The following is an 18084-nucleotide window of genomic DNA, read 5'->3' as shown; positions in this document are numbered from 1 at the left end:
CTCATGAGCAAAATCCAATTTTGAATTCACTGAGGTGTTATAGATTTATTGCATGTTTTAACTATAAAATGTTCATAAATCTAAAACACCTCAGTGAATTCAAAATTAGATTTTCCTCATGAGGTAAATTATCAAACGTTCGATAAAGTGTTTGATAAAGCTTAGTGAATTGAGGCCATTATCTCTTAATCCTGTAGGTCATAAAAATGTTTTTTGTTTCCCCCGCAAAGCTTTCTGTGGACACCTATGCTTGCAGCAAGGCCTCTGTGACAACCAGATGGCTAAATACAAAATTATAACTTTTATCTCTTACATAACATACAACAAAGAGAGCAGATTTTACTTTTTTTTAAATAATGATCAAGGATTTAATTAATCTTGTTTCAATATCATTACAGAAAATGTTATGGTACAGAATTTTTCAATAATTCTCTGCGTTTTTATCTCCACATGAATGCTGGTACTCTGTAATCTGTACAAGATCAGTTTTTGATTTTTTTTTTCTGTACATTTTTAAATGTATTGGTTAAAAAGGCTGTCAGCACTTAAGGAAGCAATTTTTGTTCAAATAAAAGGAATTCAGTTACTGCTCAATAATACTGAGCGGAGTGATTGCCAGGACATCAGTCCTTCTTGTTTAAGAAGATGGGGAGTTTTCATCCAGACGCAACCACTTTTGCTTTTGGCACTGTGCACATCAACACATTATACAAGATAAAGAACAAGCAGAGCTCTGTTGTGAAGCAGTTATGAAGCATACTGATAAGGGAAACAGCAGTGTCATCTAAGCTAGTATAAAGTAAGCAGACAGCCTTGTTTAAGAGCTTAATTATTTGTACTTTAGGGATGAGAGAAACACAACTTTTGCAGGCATCTACTGCTGTCTACTAAAAGCTACTGCTATTAGACCTAGCGGTTTAACACACAAAGCAATTGCAATGAAGGAAAGGTTGCCTTGATATAATCAGAATAAGGTTTTATAAGTTTTTTTTTTTAGGTTTTTTTGTTTATTTTTTTTGGAAAAAAAAAATGTTTTTGTTATCAGGTATTTTCCTCAAAGTCGTTTTTCCAAAATTTAGTTCGAGATGTTGACTACACTGATCAACTTTTATCCAAATCATAAAAACTAACTGTGCCGTTGCATATTACAGGATACAGTCAATGATATGTGGACATGCATCAAAGCTTCTGTCTTGCAGCTGTCATCATAGTCTTCCAATAACCATGACGTCCACCACCTCTCCCTTGTGAAGTTCCACATACTGCTCTGTCTTTGGAGGTAGCATCAACAGTCCATTGGCACTTCGCATACTCATCAGGCGACTGCTCATCTGATTGCCTGCAGGGAAGCAGAAAACATTCGGACTGTAACATATAAACAAATAAAAATACGGACTGTGATGTAAAAAAAAATGAAGATATTATTTGGCAACCCTCACCCCATATTCCTTTCATTGTGTAAAATCACTGGTTTCAATGTCATTGAACAAATATATAAATACAAAAATTAGAGTCATCTTATAATTATTACAACTACAAAACCATTACAAAAATGGTTAAAACTGAACTCCTCTCAGTCAATTTTGAATTGACGGAAATAATTTAAGTATGTTGCTGATTGCATCACTCCTCTAGTTAGTAAAAATTCAAGGAGATTGTCCTCCACTGAGACAGTAAATAAAGGACCACTATCGTAAAACATTTTAACATTTAAAAAACATGTAAAAACATGCAAATATGAAGTACAGTTCTTCCAGAGTAAAATGTTCCATAAATTACTTTTCTTCAATGTTGCTATCACTTACAATAGGTAGCAGAAATCTGACAGAACTGACCGATTTTGGGCAAGTACATCTCTTTATGGGGGAGTCTCAGCATGGCCTTTATTCTTTAAAAAAACTGCCTTAAAAAAGGATTTATACAAAGATGCTGGCCAGCCTTGCTGCTCACTTTTTTGGGCAGTTGGACAGAGCAATTGCCATTCACTAAGTTCTGTTAAAAATAAAGAAAACCCTGAGAACCCCCAATTAGATGGGCTATTCCAAAACCTGTCTGTTCTGTTAGAGTTCTACTACCTACTGTAAGTGAAAGCAACATAGGAGAAAAGTAATGTGTGGCTTATTTTACTCTGGAAGAAACATACTACCTATTTACACGCATTTTACATTTTATGATTTTCGTGATAGTGATCCTTTAAAGAAAACCACATCAACTCACTATCTACCTCCTGTAGTTTCCAGTTAAAGAAAATTTCCTGCATTCACCTCTTTTTCACCCAGGATGCCACAAAACTCTTTGCGCATGCCACAATTGTCTCACATCTTAACAATTGCAACTGCTTTTGCTGCGGCCTGCCCGTTAACCATCTAGCTCCACTCCAGTCTATTATGAACTCTGGAGCACAACTCATTTACCTCTCCTCTCGCTCATCTACTGCTAACCCTCTCTGTCAGTCCCTCCACTGGCTGCCTATCACACAAAATAAACTATTCAAGATTCTCACTTACAAAGCACTTTACAGTCTCCCCACTCCCTACTTAACTACACTCCTCTGTCCACATGCCCTGCGTGTAATCTCTACTCTACTAACAACTTTCTCTTCTTCTCACCTCCAAACATGTCTTCTCATTCTCGCATAGAAGCCTTCTCTTGAATTTCCCCACTTCTGTGGAACTCCCTTTCAAAATGTGTTTGCCATTAACCCAGATTTACTATCTTTAGGTGAATCCTAAAAACAAACTTTTTCAGGCAAGCAAATCTTACCTAGCCACCAACCACCTCTTTGTGCACAGCACAGCCACCCCTACCTGTCATACTACCCCTTACACTTTAAGATCACTTGAGCAGGGTTCTTTCCCCTTATGTCTTATTGCTGTAGTAACATGTAACATATGTCCACCTTCATGTATGATGCAACGCTGACCTGTCCAATGGTCTTGTATCTGTAGTCCATTACCTTGTAACTGTATGGCGTATTCTCTATTGTAAACCACCACTGAACATGCCAACGCTATGTAAATCCAAAATAATAATAATATTCATATCATCAAGCTGTTAAAGCAAATTGCTCAATTGTTAATCTGTACTTAGTTCCAGGTTTTCCTTGCTGTAAGGTTGTAACTGCATACACATCATCCCTCCCACAGGTGCCCAAACCTAAATTTAAAAACTAAACATTTGTGGCCTGCTAAAATCTTTTCTTTTGCTCTGGTTTCCTAATTTAAACTACTATCTAATGCAGGAGTGTCAAACTCAAAAACATAAGGGGCCAAAATATACAACACAGTCTAAGTTTCAGGCCAAATTGTTTATTAAGATTTCCCATTTATGAAACAGTTTTAAATTAAGAGGCGTTACTAAATTAACTGTGCAGGGGAGGGGGCGGGACCCTGTTCATGCCCCCGCCCCTTCTGCAGAGTAGCAGTTTAAGATTTACCTGCTCCAGTCCTGTTTCGAGTTTCCTCTAATTTTCCTAGCAGCTACATGCTCTATCCTGCATACCTCTGGCTCTGAATGCATGCCATGTAATCGGTAAATGGAGGTATGGAAGTAAAGAGTGTGCAGCTGCCAGGAAGAACAGAAGAGACACAGTGAAGTACTGGAGCAGGTAAATATTACAGTGCTCCACTGCACTACTCTGGGGAGAGAATGCCTGGTGGAAAAGGTGTATAAGTGTGTGTATGTTTTACCAGCCACATGGGGGAGTTTGTATCCAAGGAGGGGTACCATGAGTCGTTGCTGCACCCGTGCTAAAATAGACAATGTTTCAACCACAAACACGGTCATCCATGGGATTGGAAGGCCGTGTACTACTGTTCTTTTACTTCTTACAAGGATGCACATTTAAAACTTTTGAAAATCTTGTAAAATGGCAAGGAGGGCCGCATTCAGCCCATGGGCATTGAGTTTGGCACCTGTGATTAATAGAACTAATAGAATACTAAATGTTCATCGTGCTTAATAATCAATATTTGTTAAGTAAAGAAAAAATGAAAGGTGAGGTAGCATGTTGTCCTTGTAGTGTTTGTATTTGATAAATACTGTGGGAAATGAATGAGGATTTTAGACTGTGAGCAAACACTGTGGTTGCCTTGAATGAATAACCATGAAATTTGGCTCCGCTGCAGCGTAACGATATTTCCACTGCTTGGGTTACTAAATTAAATAATTGGGATCTAATTTCTTTTATTTGGAAGAGTTTCTCAGGGGAGAGGGATATTTTATGTTTTCTCTTTAGTTTCTGTAATTGATGCATAAGCTCTAGTATTCTTTGCGCCTAAGCCTTATAACTCTGTGTCTTATGCTAATGAATTTGCCTCTTAGAACAGCTTTATGAGTGTGCCATAATGTGTTATTTGAAGAGGCTGTTGATGCGTTAAGCTGAAGACTCTTTGATGATTTGTGCTATTTCTTCATTATCATCTTCAATGGGAGCAACGTGTTGTTTAATTTCCAGCTTATGAGGGCCAAAGGTACTTACATGTTTCAAAGCTCCGTAGCGACCTCGCAGTGGTTCTAATATGTTGCTAGTATGATTTTAGGAGACGAAAGCATCAATGGTATTTGGGAAGGCATACAGAAATGTTCAATCCAATGGAGTAACAATTATGTGAAGGGGAATAATATAGGTAGCTCCCAGCTAGCGAATGAGATAGGGACTGTAGGTTCGTTCTTAACCTGAATCCAAGTCAGAGCACTGTGCCATCTCTGTGCCCCACCTGCCTCCAGTGCCCCCCTCCCCCCTCTGTGTCACCTCTGTTCCCTTGTGCCTTATCTGTGCCCCCCTGTGCCTCCAGTGTCCCCCTCTGCATTACCTCTGTCCCCCTGTGCCTTCTAGGTTCCCCCCTGTGCCACCTCTGCCACCCCCACTGGGCCACCTCTGTCCCCCTGTTTCTTCAGTGTACCACAGCAAAATGTCATTTTACCGGTTTAAACAACATTTTTTCTTTGCATTTTTTTAAATCAAAATTTTCTCAAAAACTAAAAGGTCTTTTTTAAAAAGTTTTCCTGACTTGTTCCCATAGAATCAAATTTCACATTTTCAGGCCATTCTTATCGTAAGTCGGGGTCTAGCAAGGCTCAAGTAAAAGACAAAAAGTCAGCCGGTACTCGTGCTCTGCTGATGACAGCCAGCTTGGCTGGTTTTCCATTCATTACCCTGAGTATATGTGTGTGTATATATAGCGATGATAGCTAATCAATTTGGTGGAAGCTGTCAAAGATCAGGGCCGGCCTTTGCTATGAGCGACCTGTGCGGTCGCTCAGGGCGCCGTGGTCTCAAGGGCACATGTGCCCTGTCGCCCCTTGCCGCCCCGCTGTCTCCCGGTGTCCTCTCAGTCTATATTTAGAGCAGGACTACAAGAAAATGGCCGCCGATGTCCACAAATGCAGACAAACGGCGGCCATTTTCTTGTAGCCTGCTCTAACTACAGATGGAGCGGAGGCGGGGAGAGAAGAGTGACGTCGGCGCTGGAGCTGGATGTCAGGTGAGTCTGTCTCTGCCACATAAAGGGGGGTAGGGGCATACTGGGGCAAGCTACCTACGCTGGGGCAAGCTACCTACACTGGGGGCATACTGGGGCAAGCTACCTACGCTGGGGCAAGCTACCTACACTGGGGGCATACTGGGGCAAGCTACCTACGCTGGGGGCATACTGAGGCAAGCTACCTACACTGGGGGCATACTGGGGCAAGCTACCTACACTGGGGGCATACTGGGGCAAGCTACCTACGCTGGGGGCAAGCTACCTACGCTGGGGGCAAGCTACCTACACTGGGGGCATAATGAGGCAAGCTACCTACGCTGGGGGCATACTGGGGCAAGCTACCTACGCTGGGGGCATACTGGGGCAAACTACCTACACTTGGGGCATACTGGGGCAAGCTACCTACACTGGGGGCAAGCTACCTACACTGGGGGCATACTGGGGCAAGCTACCTACGCTGGGGGCAAGCGACCTACACTGGGGGCATAATAGGGCAAGCTACCTACGCTGGGGGCAAGCGACCTACACTGGGGGCATAATAGGGCAAGCTACCTACGCTGGGGGCAAGCTACCTACGCTGGGGGCAAGCTACCTACGCTGGGGGCAAGCTACCTACGCTGGGGGCAAGCTACCTACGCTGGGGGCATACTGGGGCAAGCTACCTACACTGGGGGCATACTGGGGCAAGCTACCTACACTAGGGGCAAGCTACCTACACTGGGGGCATACTGGGGCAAGCTACCTACGCTGGGGGCAAGCTACCTACACTGGGGGCAAGCTACCTATGCTGGGGGCATACTGGGGCAAGCTACCTACGCTGGGGGCAAGCTATCTACACTGGGGGCAAGCTACCTACGCTGGGGCAAGCTACCTATGCTGGGGGCATACTGGGGCAAGCTACCTACACTGGGGGCATACTGGGGCAAGCTACCTACACTGGGGGCATACTGGGGCAAGCTACCTACGCTGGGGGCAAGCTACCTACACTGGGGGCATACTGGGGCAAGCTACCTACGCTGGGGGCAAGCTACCTACGCTGGGGGCAAGCTACCTTCGCTGGGGGAATACTGTGGCAAGCTACCTACGCTGGGGGCATACTGGGGCAAGCTACCTTCGCTGGGGGCATACTGGGGCAAGCTACCTACGCTGGGGGCAAGCTACCTACGCTGGGGGCATACTGGGGCAAGCTACCTACGCTGGGGGCAAACTACCTACACTGGGGGCATACTGGGGCAAACTACCTACACTGGGGGCAACCATGCTACTACACTGGGGGAAACTGTACTAGCTACATTGAGGGCAGCTATGCTACCTATATGGGGCAACTATACTACCTACACTGGGGGCAACTATGCTACCTATATGGGGACAACTATGCTACTTATGGGGGGGGGGGGGGGGCAACAAAATCCGGTTTCGCTCCAGTGGCTGGATAGTGTACTGGTTAAGGGCTCTGCCTTTGACATGGGAGACCAGGGTTCAAATCCTGGCTAGGTCAAGTACCTATTCAGTAAGGAGTTCAAGGCAAGACTCCCTAACACTGCAGGGTGGCCTCCTGAGCGCGTCCCAGTGGCTGCAGCTCTTGAGCGCTTTGAGTCCGAAAGGAGAAAAGCGCTATACAAATGTTCGGATTATTATTATTATCGGATCGGATTATAAACCTAAGGCCGGCCCTGTCAAAGATGATGATAGTTTCTCCCTACTGGAATATTCTTCAGCTCTTTTATTAGGCTTTTAATGTTACATAATATTTTAAACATTATGGGATCCAAATCAGCCAGCCAGACACCACAGGGATAAACCCTACAACTGCAATGTGCAAGTAGAATGAAATATACCTTTCACATTTTTTTAAAGTAGGCTACCATTTATATTTCACACCCCTGCAACGTGTAGCAATGATGGGCGATGTCAAAAAAAGTGGTTCTCTACCACGTAATAAATAGTAGCAAGAACTGCTACTGATACCTAAAAAAGTAGTGCTATACGGTCAGTAGACTTGCAATGAGACACAGAACAACATTTCTTAAAGGAGAACTGCAGCAAGAGGTATGTGGAGACTGCCATGTTTATTTCCTTTTAAGCAATACCAGTTGCCTGGCTGTACTGTTGATCCTCAGCCTCTAATATATTTAGCCACATACCCTGAACAAGCATACAGCAGATCAGGTGTTTCTCACATTATTGTCAGATCCCACAAGATTAACTGCATGCTGGTTTCTGGTGTGTTATTCAGACACTACTGCAGCCGAATACATGAGGAGGGCTGCCAGGTAACTGGTATTGTTTAAAAGGAAAATAATATGGCAGCCTCCACATACCTTTCACTACAGTTGTTCTTTAATGTGGGGATATGTAGCAAATTGGGAAACACGATATCTGAAACAGAAGAATCCGGAAGGTCCGCACACTCAATGAACCAACTTCAATGCTTTATTCAAGTATAGTGCCACAGTTCCATTCCATACACCAACAATTTGTTTCGGGGCCCCGTGGGGTACCCTTTGTCAAGGTAACAAACACAGAATGGGGACGACATGGTTGGTCACCATTCTGTGTTTATTACCTTGACAAAGGGGACCCCATGGGGCCCCGAAAGAAATCGTTGGTGTATGGAATGGAACTGTGTCACTATACTTGAATAAAGCATTGAACTTGGTTCATTGAGTGTGCGGACCCTCCGGATTCTTCTGTACCTTACACTGTTCCGGCACCTGCACGGTTGTGTGCAATTCTTCATCGATTTGTCAATATCTGAAACAAACTCCTGTTTCTCATTCTTTCAAAATGGCTCATTCTTTCAAAATGGCAAGTGCTGTTTGGCAATCTACAAAGTGTTAGTCAAGCTGATTGCTACTTTATAAGTATTGTTATTATGAATTTCTGCTGAAGTTTAGTCACCCTGAGAAACCAAGATGCAGTTTTGGGAAGTACCTGGTAGTTGGAGCATACCCTATGTGCTATTAGGGTGTGGGGTGAGGTTGAAGGGCACACAAGTTTTCCTACTATGGAGATCATAAAATTCTGATGAGAGGCCCTTCTGAAGATACAGGGGATGTGAAGGTACTTGTGGTCTCTGAAAGATGCATACGTCACACATTTGTGGGTTTCACTGACCTGTACTTTGTGCCCAAGGCAGTGGCTCTTGATGATGCCATGTCAGTATGCAGCGATGGTACTCTGGGCGTGGATCCAACTTAACATCACATGATAACTATAACAGAACAAAGAATAGTGCATCGGTATGACAGAAGATATGGATTATGTAGCAGTGAGGGGTCTTGCGTTGCTATTATGGACATACAATACTCTTTCCACTTACAAAAGTATCCGCAGGCCACCAACTCAAGCATAAATGGAGCCCCCATCTTCTTGATTTCGTTATGTTACACACAATAAAGGTATCTTCTCTTATAAAAGAATTCCCTTACTTTTTTCATTTATCTCTGTTCATAAGTAAGTTGAAAACAACGTATCTCTGTTGAATTTAACAGATATATAGAGGAACAAAAACAGAAAAAAAATCGGCACCCTTACAAACTGCAGCTGATCCGAAGTATTACGTTATGTCCTTTGATAATGTTGACGAATAGTAAAGAAAATAAAAAAAAGTAAGGCTTTGTAATTTGCTCTAAATAATGACTTGAGAATAATGTTATAGGATGCCATCAAATACCTAGTTTTGGTTTGGACTACAGGTTTAATCTTTTGTGTACCCTAATTCTCTACTATTTATTTATATTTATTTATATAGCACTGACATATTATGCAGCGCTGTACAGAATATATTGGCCTCAATTCACTAAGCTTATCTCCAGTCTTTAATAACTCTTCTAGAGTTGTTACCATGGTGATAAGGCATGTAGTATTCAGGAAACATTTTACCTCAGGCAAACCTAAAGTTAACACTTCTGTCTTTAAGTTAACTCTTTAATCCTTAAAATAACTCCAGAGTTAAAGACAGGCTGTTCATTAACTGCGTGTGAAAATAACTACAGAGGAGGTAACTTAACTACAGAGGAGGTAACTTAACTACAGAGGAGGTAAATTAACTACAGAAGAGGTAACATAAGGAATGAAGAGATAAGATAACTCTCTTACTGTGTGGAGGTAAGTTTTCTCTTGCCCTATTATCTCAAGCATGATCTTAGTGAATTGAGGCCATTGTCTTGTCACTAACTGTCCCTCCGAGGATCTCACAATCTAGTCCCTACCATAGTCATATGTCTGTGTATGTATCGTGTGGTGCATGTATCATAGTCTAGGGACAATTTAGGGGAAAGCCAATTAACTTATCTGTATGTTTTTGAGATGTGGGAGGAAACCAGAGTATCCGGAGGAAACCCACACAGACACTGAGAGAACATACAAACTCTTTGCAGATGTTGGCCTGGCTGGGATTCAAACTGGGGACCCAGCGCTGCAAGGCGAGAGCACTACCCACTATGCCACAGTGCTGCCCTAAGAACCATGTGCAATTTATTATCTATATGCAACAACCTAGCTGGTCTATATTTGCCTTCTGTAATATCTTTGGAATTTTTCATTGATGAGTATGTGCAGTGTTGTTTAGGTTTTGTGATAAAGCTTAAAAGTGAAAAAAAAATAAACTCCATTTGACAATCAAGTACAGTCATCTTTACGCTATCTATTTAGGTTTGTAAGTTCATCAGAACTAAAGTTTGTTTCACTTGGTCTCATCTTTACCATTTTCTGTCAACCTAAATAACTTTCTGTTTCCATTGCATAACGTCAGGTAACCTTACTAGCCAATGCTGTAGAATATACAGTCTCTGTTTCATCCAAGCATCTATCTAGCTTTCTGCAAATTCTGAAAATAATGATCCTGGCAATTGATCTAACTGATTTATTTCCTCAAAGGTAGTTGATTGGATAGGAATGCCAAAGCAATATATAAATGTATGCTAACACTTAGGTCCCTTAAGCTGAGACAGGTAAAAAGGGCGCCATGTGGTTGAGCACATTTGGGCACTGCTGTAGGCCGTAATGTAAATGACAGCTAAAGCGGCTTTCAGCGAGTAATTTGGGCGCCGGCAAAAGACAGAGCCCAAATTACAATAAAAATGGTACAATTTGGCTGCCAGCATTTTCTGGAAGCCGAATTGCATCTTTCCCCCACTGTACAGCCCCTTGGAGAGGGAATAACGCCACTGGAAAATTCGCCACAGCAGGTTGAGCCGTTTTTCAGCTTCACCCTGCACAAAAAAATTTCCCGGCGTCTTTTTTGCATGTTTGCCCCTTAGCGTGCACACAGGGCAAGGGAATGGGGTGAATGCAGTGCCACAGATGGATATTCTTCAAGCACATCACAAGCTGCAGCCACGTCCCGCCCAAACCCAGCTTGCCCCAACACAGATATTGATCAGCCCTGGACTAGACACCAGGATCTGTTGATCAATGGAGTAAAAACAAGTTCCATCAGGCACTGCAGTAAATTCAAATTTATTCAATATTCAAGCATAGTGTGAAGCATAACATGTGGACTTGCTGTATTCAAAGGTAGATGCATAAGTCTGATCCATCAGTCTTGGAAGAAGCACCACAATGCAAAACAGCCATTAGGCTACCTGTTATTGCCCTGCACCCACCTCTGATATGGTAGGACATCTATCTTATGCAGAAATGTCAACTGTTGTCACTTTTGCATCAGTTGTTTGCCAGTGACTTACGCACCTACCTTTGAATACAGCAAGTCCATATGTTATGGTTCACACTATGCTTGGATATTAAATAAATATACATTTACTTTTTTTTTTACTCCATTGATCAATGTTATGCATCTATTGTTAAGCTAATCATGAGCATGTAGTAATTCCTGTTGAGGTGGTCTTTGGTGACCTGAACATCTCATCTTTACATCCACATTTCCGCTCTGCCAATAGAGAGACAGTAATCCTTATAGTGCCGGCTGACCGCATACTCCTTGATTTGACACCAGGATCTGTGCAGGGCTGATTGATATTTATCAATATGTCTGAATGAGGAACAACCAAGAAAACCTTTCCAATCCATCTGCAAAATTCACTCCTGATCAACAAATAATCTGACCATTTCATGGGACTGTTTGTTGATCAGCAGCGAATACTGCATGGTGTGCACCAACCACAAGCTTCTCTGACACAACACTATTTACATAAGAAGGTGGCTGGAGGAAATCAGGTGCAGACAGCCAGCTACCACTGCTCCCTGGAAGAAAGTTGACAAACCGTAAGTCCTCAAACAGACCCAGTACTTCATGTGAGCAAATATCTTAAAACATGAAATCGTCATATCAGCATGTTGGTTCCCAGCACTCACCTCTTTGTGTTGACACCTATTACACCTGTAAAGTTTTGCAAATGATGGTATGTATGGGGCTGGACTCCTGCTTTGTATTGTATGAATTAGTCTTCTTTTACTTCGAGCACAGCATAAAAGGATTGCACAGCAAGGGTTAGAGCATTTGATATGATTGCTTAATCATTTTTGCTGATACCAGCTGGAGTGCTATAGAGAATTTTCATTTTTTGCACAATGCCCAGTTCACACCATCAATACCGAAAAAAAACCCCAAAACATTCTTGCTCAACTATTTAGTTCTGCCCCTTGGAGGGGGAAGTACCTAAAACCATCATCAACAATCATTTTGGGTGACCTAAAAAGAAAGTGTGAAGGATCTTTAGAGACAAAATAAAGGTTAACATATAAAATCCTGCTTCAGAGGAAACAAACAAAACCATTTTAATTAAAAAAGACAGAGTTCAGGCCAGCTTTAAACAAGCCTTCTTTCACCTCTTTTTTTGAAAACGTTGTACTTAGAACATGTACTCTATGCTTACGTATAAGCAAACATAGGATTTATGGACAGCACAGGAATTCTATTTAGCAGAGCAACAACTGCAATGCAAATACCCTGGCTTTGATGATTGTAGGCCTTGGATCCAGGATTCCTTGCATCTTTCTTAGTGCTGGTACAACAAAAAGATTACAGGTAACTACTGCTGACACAGGGTTGCCTACAACAAAGAGAAACAAAAGAACCTTAAACAGGATTTAGCTCTCAGCAAAGGATCCATCATCCTATAACATGTTCTGGCATTAAACGTTAAATCCTTTTCACGTTTACAAGACAGATAAATAGATTTGACTTTGCCCTCGTCTTCGCCTTAGCAATTTAATATACTTAATGGTGAAAGATCTTGAAGTCTCCTTCAGCATCCATTGCAGCCCAACTAAACATATGCCATATTATGCAGTCACTGCTTCTGTTAGAATCGCAGGTACTTTCTCTTGCAATGTGCATAAAAGCAAATTGGCGTAAATGTATTCCTTTGTTTCTGCCAGAATGAGCACTGCTGTATGGTCGTCTTGTTCTGGGACTGGGCTTTTTCTGGCAGGCAGAGTCCTGGAATTTCTGCCAAGAGCTGGTCAGAGCGGCTTATTTCAATGAAGCAATTTGATTGGCCAACTATTAATTGATGACTGTGTATTTAAACAATGGCTTCGATAGACCAGTTGAATCTATTATTTCTGACAGGTCTGATCTGATTTCCGATCTTTTTTTTATCAATTATGTATAGAAGTGATCGGAAAATCAGATCGGACCTGTCAAAATCAATTTGACGGGTCTATCTGATGGGAAATTGCATGGTCTGTACCAGGCATTAGCAAGCTTTTAGTCTCTGCTGATAATGACAATGAGTAAACCGGCATACACATGCACAACTTGGGTCAAATTTGTGTTGCCACGATAATCAAACTCGATTTTTCGGGTGACACTACAAGACCCCAATGCTGAAGTCTGACAGCATGGAACGCGAAGGAGCAGCTTTAAACTTTCCAGCAAATTATATTTCCATTCAACAGTGAATGTAATTCATGCAAGACTATACACATCCTGACGTATATCAAAATCCCAGATGTCTGCTCACTGACCAAGTGCAGACACTTGGAATTACAACTGCTACTACAACTTTTACTCCTCACTTAAAAATGTTAATAGTTAGCGTTTACTTACACACATTATCTAACAAAACTTATAACTATACAAATTTCTACGTATAGTAATTTGTATTTCTGCTGAACAGAACTGCTAATTTTCCCTCTAGACAGCCTGGACACATAGGTCACAGAGAACAAAATTAAAGTGGACCTTCAGTGTAAATTAAAGCAGGATTGTCACCATAAAAATCTAATTTCAATAGCAACTGGTCTGAGTGTATTAAGTGATAAAGATGCTAATCCTGCATTCAAAACTTTTTCTGCTGTTATGATTTGGCGTTATCACATACTTAACCGCTTGCCGCCCGCGTCACGCCAGTAGGCGTGGCCGTGGCGGCAGCCCCAGGATCAGCTAACGCCAATTGGCGTAAAGTCCTGGGGCAGCTGTTTACGGGAGATCGCGCGCACGATGCGCGCGCATCTCCCGCTTGGTGGGCGGAGCCGAGCTCCGCCTTCAGTCTCCGAGCGGCGATTGCCGCTCGGGAGACTGTTACACGGCGAAACCGCCGTGTATTTACATGTGCAGCGCTGCGATCAGCAGCAGCGCTGCACTGGGGACAGCCGTGTGACACGGCTGTCCCCATGGGGGACAAGAGAGCGATCGGCTCTCATAGGCAGAAGCCTATGACAGCCGATCGCCGTGATTGGCCGGCTGGGGGGAGGGAGGGGATTTAGAAAAAATAAATAAAAGAAAATGTCCAAAAATATTTAAAAAAAAAAAAAACTAATATTTATTTAAAAAAAAATAAACACAGGGGGGGCGATCAGACCTCACCAACAGAGAGCTCTGTTGGTGGGGAGAAAAGGGGGGGGGGGAGATCACTTGTGTGCAGAGGTATACGGCCCTGCAGCTTGGCCTTAAAGCTGCAGTGGCCAATTAATGTAAAATTAGGCTGGTCACTAGGGGGGTTTACCACCATGGTCCTCAAGAGGTTAAGGAGCACTGGCCCTTTAATAGTCAGTGCCAAGCAGTTGCATGCTGGGGGTTCTTTTTATCTATAATATATTCCTCCTCTTCCATTTAGTTTCCTGCCTACCTGACTAGCTGAAACATGATCCTCTGCTCACTTACTGTATGTTTACAAGCAAGGCTGAGGTGACTCAGCAATTGGAGGAGAAAAGAAAAAAAGAAGTAAAGAGCAAAAATGACATCAGGATTTCGCCTAAACTGTGGGCAAAAGACATTGGTACCACCGGGAACAGAATTCTCTTCATTTACTATATAACATTTATTGAAATCAAAACGTGGACAGTACAATACATGTGTTATGTAAGTAGATCAAGTATTTATTAACTACTTCTACCACATTTTATTGTGATGGAAGACAATCAGTTCTGACTATTTTCCATCACCGAATAAATGAGAAATTCTCAACATAGCAAGTGAGCCATGGAATCTTCTTTTCCCCTCTTTTATGGGGTGTGTGTGTGTGTGTGTGGGGGGGGGGGGGGGGTAAGAAAGCACTCCCTGCCTTCATCCACCACTGGCTGCATCTTATCTTTGGCCTGTGACATGTTGTTATGTGATACTGATTATAAGCCAGCGGTGGATGAAGACGGATGATGAGATCCGTTCAGCACAGAGCAGACAGTTCAGAGTCCGCTCTGCTTACCATCACGTCCGTGGGCAGATGCATTGCACCATAGGTACAGTGGTTTGCAAAAGTATTCGGTCCGCTTGAAGTTTTCTACATTTTGTCATATTACTGCCACAAACGTATCAATTTTATTGGAATTCCACGTGAAAGACCAATACAAAGTGGTGTACAGGGGAGAAGTGGAACGAAAATCATACATGATTCCAAACATTTTTTTACAAATAAATAACTGCAGAGTGGGGTGTGCGTAATTATTCAGCCCCTTTGGTCTGAGTGCAGTCAGTTGCTCATAGACATTGCCTGATGAGTGCTAATGACTAAATAGAGTGCACGGGGCTAGTCTACTTTAGGGGACCCACCGCAAATCCCCATAGACAATTTCAGCTGGGCTGCAAAAGGAACAAATGTCTTCCGTTTGCTTGTTTAAACCTCCACAAGCCTTATATCCTCTGTGAGCTAAGCATGTCCTCTAACGAATTTTGCGGGTTTCGGTCAAAAAAAAGTTGTAACTGACTGATCAGGAGCCGCCGAACGGCCGCAATTTCGGGTCCGTCAGCCATCTTGGTTCTGCTCTGCAGGTCATTTCTTCCTCCTCATTGGAGGGATTGTTCGGTGGGGGCGTGCCAGCTTTTGTCAGCAGCTAACAAACCCTCCAATGAGGAGGAAGAAAGGACCTGCACAGCAGAATGAAGATGGCCGACGGAACCGAGATTAAGGCCGTTCGGCGGCTCCTACACAGCCAATTTCAACTTTTTTTTTGACCGAAAACCTCACAATTCGTTAGAGGATATGTTTACCTATCCATGGGTATAAGGCTTGTGGGGGTTTAAACAAGGTGAAAGCGGACATTTGTTCCGTTTCTGCAGCCCAGCTGAAAGTGTCTATGGGGATTTGGGGTTGGTTCCCCAAAGTAGACTAGCTTCGAGTGCACCTGTGTGTAATCTAATGTCAGTACAAATGCAGCTGCTCTGGGACGGCCTCAAATGTTGTCTAAGAGAATATTGGGAGCAACAACACCATGAAGTCCAAAGAACACACCAGACAGGTCGGGATAAAGTTACTGAGAAATGTAAAGCAGGCTTAGGCTACAAAAAGATTTCCAAAGCTTTGAACATCTCACAGAGCACTGTTCAAGTGATCATTCAGAAATGGAAGGCGTATGGCACAACTGTAAACCTACCAGGACATGGCCGGCCACCTAAACTCGCAGGCCGAACAAGGAGAGCGCTGATGAGAAATGCAATCAAGAGGCCCATGGTGACTCTGGATGAGCTGCAGAGATCTACAGATCAGGTGGGGGAATCTGTCCATAGGACAATTATTAGTCGTGCACTGTACAAAGTTGGCCTTTATGGAAGAGTGGCAAGAAGAAAGCCATTGTTAACAGAAAAGCATAAGAAGTCCCGTTTGCCACAAGCCATGTGGGGGACACAGCAAACATGTGGAAGAAGGTGCTCTGGTCAGATGAGACCAAAATGGAACTTTTGGCCAAAAATGCAAAACGCTATGTGTGGCGGAAAACTGACACTGCACATCACTCTGAACACACCATCCCCACTGTCAAATATGGTGGTGGCAGCATCATGCTCTGGGGTGCTTCTGTTCAGCAGGGACAGGAAAGCTGGTTAGAGTTGATGGGAAGATGGATGGAGCCAAATACAGGGCAATCTTGGATGAAAACTTCGTGGTGTCTGCAAAAGACTTGAGACTGGGGCGGAGGTTCACCTTCCAGCAGGACAACGACTCTAAACATAAAGCCAGGGCAACAATGGAATGATTTAAAACTAAACATATCCATGTGTTAGAATGGCCCAGTCAAAGTCCAGATCTAAATCCAATTGAGAATCTGTGGCAAAATCTAAAAACTGCTGTTCACAAACGCTGTCCATCTAATCTGACTGAGCTGGAGCTGTTTTGCAAAGAAGAATAGGCAAGGATTTCAGTCTCTAGATGTGCAAATCTGGTAGAGCCATACCATAAAAGACTGGCAGCTGTAATTGCAGCAAAAGGTGGTTCTACAAAGTATTTATTCAGGGGGCTGAATAATTACGCACACCCTACTTTGCAGTTATTTTGTTTTAATGTTTGGAATCATGTATGATTTTCGTTCCACTTCTCACGTGTACACCACTTTGTATTGGTCTTTCAAATGGAATTCCAACAAAATTGATTCATGTTTGTGGCAGTAATATGACAGAATGTTGAAAACTTCAAGGGGGCCGAATACTTTTGCAAACCACTGTAGCTATAGGCAACCCATCCGCTCGTCCACGAGTATGCAGCAAGTGTACTCTTTGCTGCGGAACACTTTTTTCAACAAGTGGAAGCAGATAGGATCCCCTTCCTGCGCTAAGTGGAGCTTGAAAAAGGGTATCCAATGGGTACCCCTACCTTCTTAGTCTCTAGGGAATCATGCATCAACGGGTTTTCATTTACTATATTAGGCTTACCTGGAAGTGCAAATATAATTTTTCTAACGCCATCAATATCCAAAGTGGCAAATGTGGTCGGCAGGCTGCAAGACAAAAATTGTTTTGGTTAGTTTAACCATACTCATGTATTGCTGATAATATTCTAAACTAGTCACTACATATGCAGCAGATGAAACACACACTGACAAAAAGATGGTATTTTAAGATTACTACTGTAGATAAGATTTCTTTAGCTGCCCTTTACAAATCTCATATAAATCTTTGTGTATGTATCCTTTGTGTGTCCCTCATGTATGGAGATGGAACCTATCATAAGTCTTAAGCCCCATCTACACCATGCAATTTTTTGTCCGATTCGATTTGATTCATTGATTCAATTCAATCCGACATGTCCAATCGGGATTTGATTCAATTCATTAAATTTGCCATTGCAAAACAATGGCAAATTGAATGGAATCGAATCCTGATCGGACACGTTGGATTGAATCAAATCGAATCGCACAAAAAATTGTATAGTGTCTGGGTTTATACTGCATCAGGTGCTGTCAGCTATAACACAATGGACAA

General features: G+C 42.7%; 1 protein-coding gene across 26 annotated transcripts in view; it reads right to left on the bottom strand.

Moving 5' to 3' along the window:
• Positions 1-337: 337 nt before the first annotated feature.
• Positions 338-18084, bottom strand: part of GPHN (gephyrin) — a 468752-nt gene continuing 451005 nt past the window's right edge. For 19 of the 26 annotated variants that reach the window (XM_068253293.1, XM_068253298.1, XM_068253296.1 and 16 more), the window contains 4 exons: positions 17537-17600; positions 12399-12506; positions 8604-8700; positions 338-1339 (listed from right to left, as the gene is read on the bottom strand). In XM_068253293.1, coding sequence (XP_068109394.1) covers positions 1206-1339; positions 8604-8700; positions 12399-12506; positions 17537-17600 — 403 coding nt within the window. In that variant the 3' untranslated portion in view covers positions 338-1205. Of the gene's footprint in view, positions 1340-8603; positions 8701-12398; positions 12507-17535; positions 17601-18084 lie in introns of all 26 variants that reach the window. The other 7 variants (XM_068253294.1, XM_068253311.1, XM_068253315.1 and 4 more) reach the window with 1 other exon arrangement.

The sequence above is a fragment of the Hyperolius riggenbachi genome, chromosome 9, assembly GCF_040937935.1.
Source record: "Hyperolius riggenbachi isolate aHypRig1 chromosome 9, aHypRig1.pri, whole genome shotgun sequence".
Taxonomy (NCBI): Eukaryota; Metazoa; Chordata; class Amphibia; order Anura; family Hyperoliidae; genus Hyperolius; species Hyperolius riggenbachi.
This window is presented reverse-complemented; position numbering and strand designations above follow the sequence as displayed.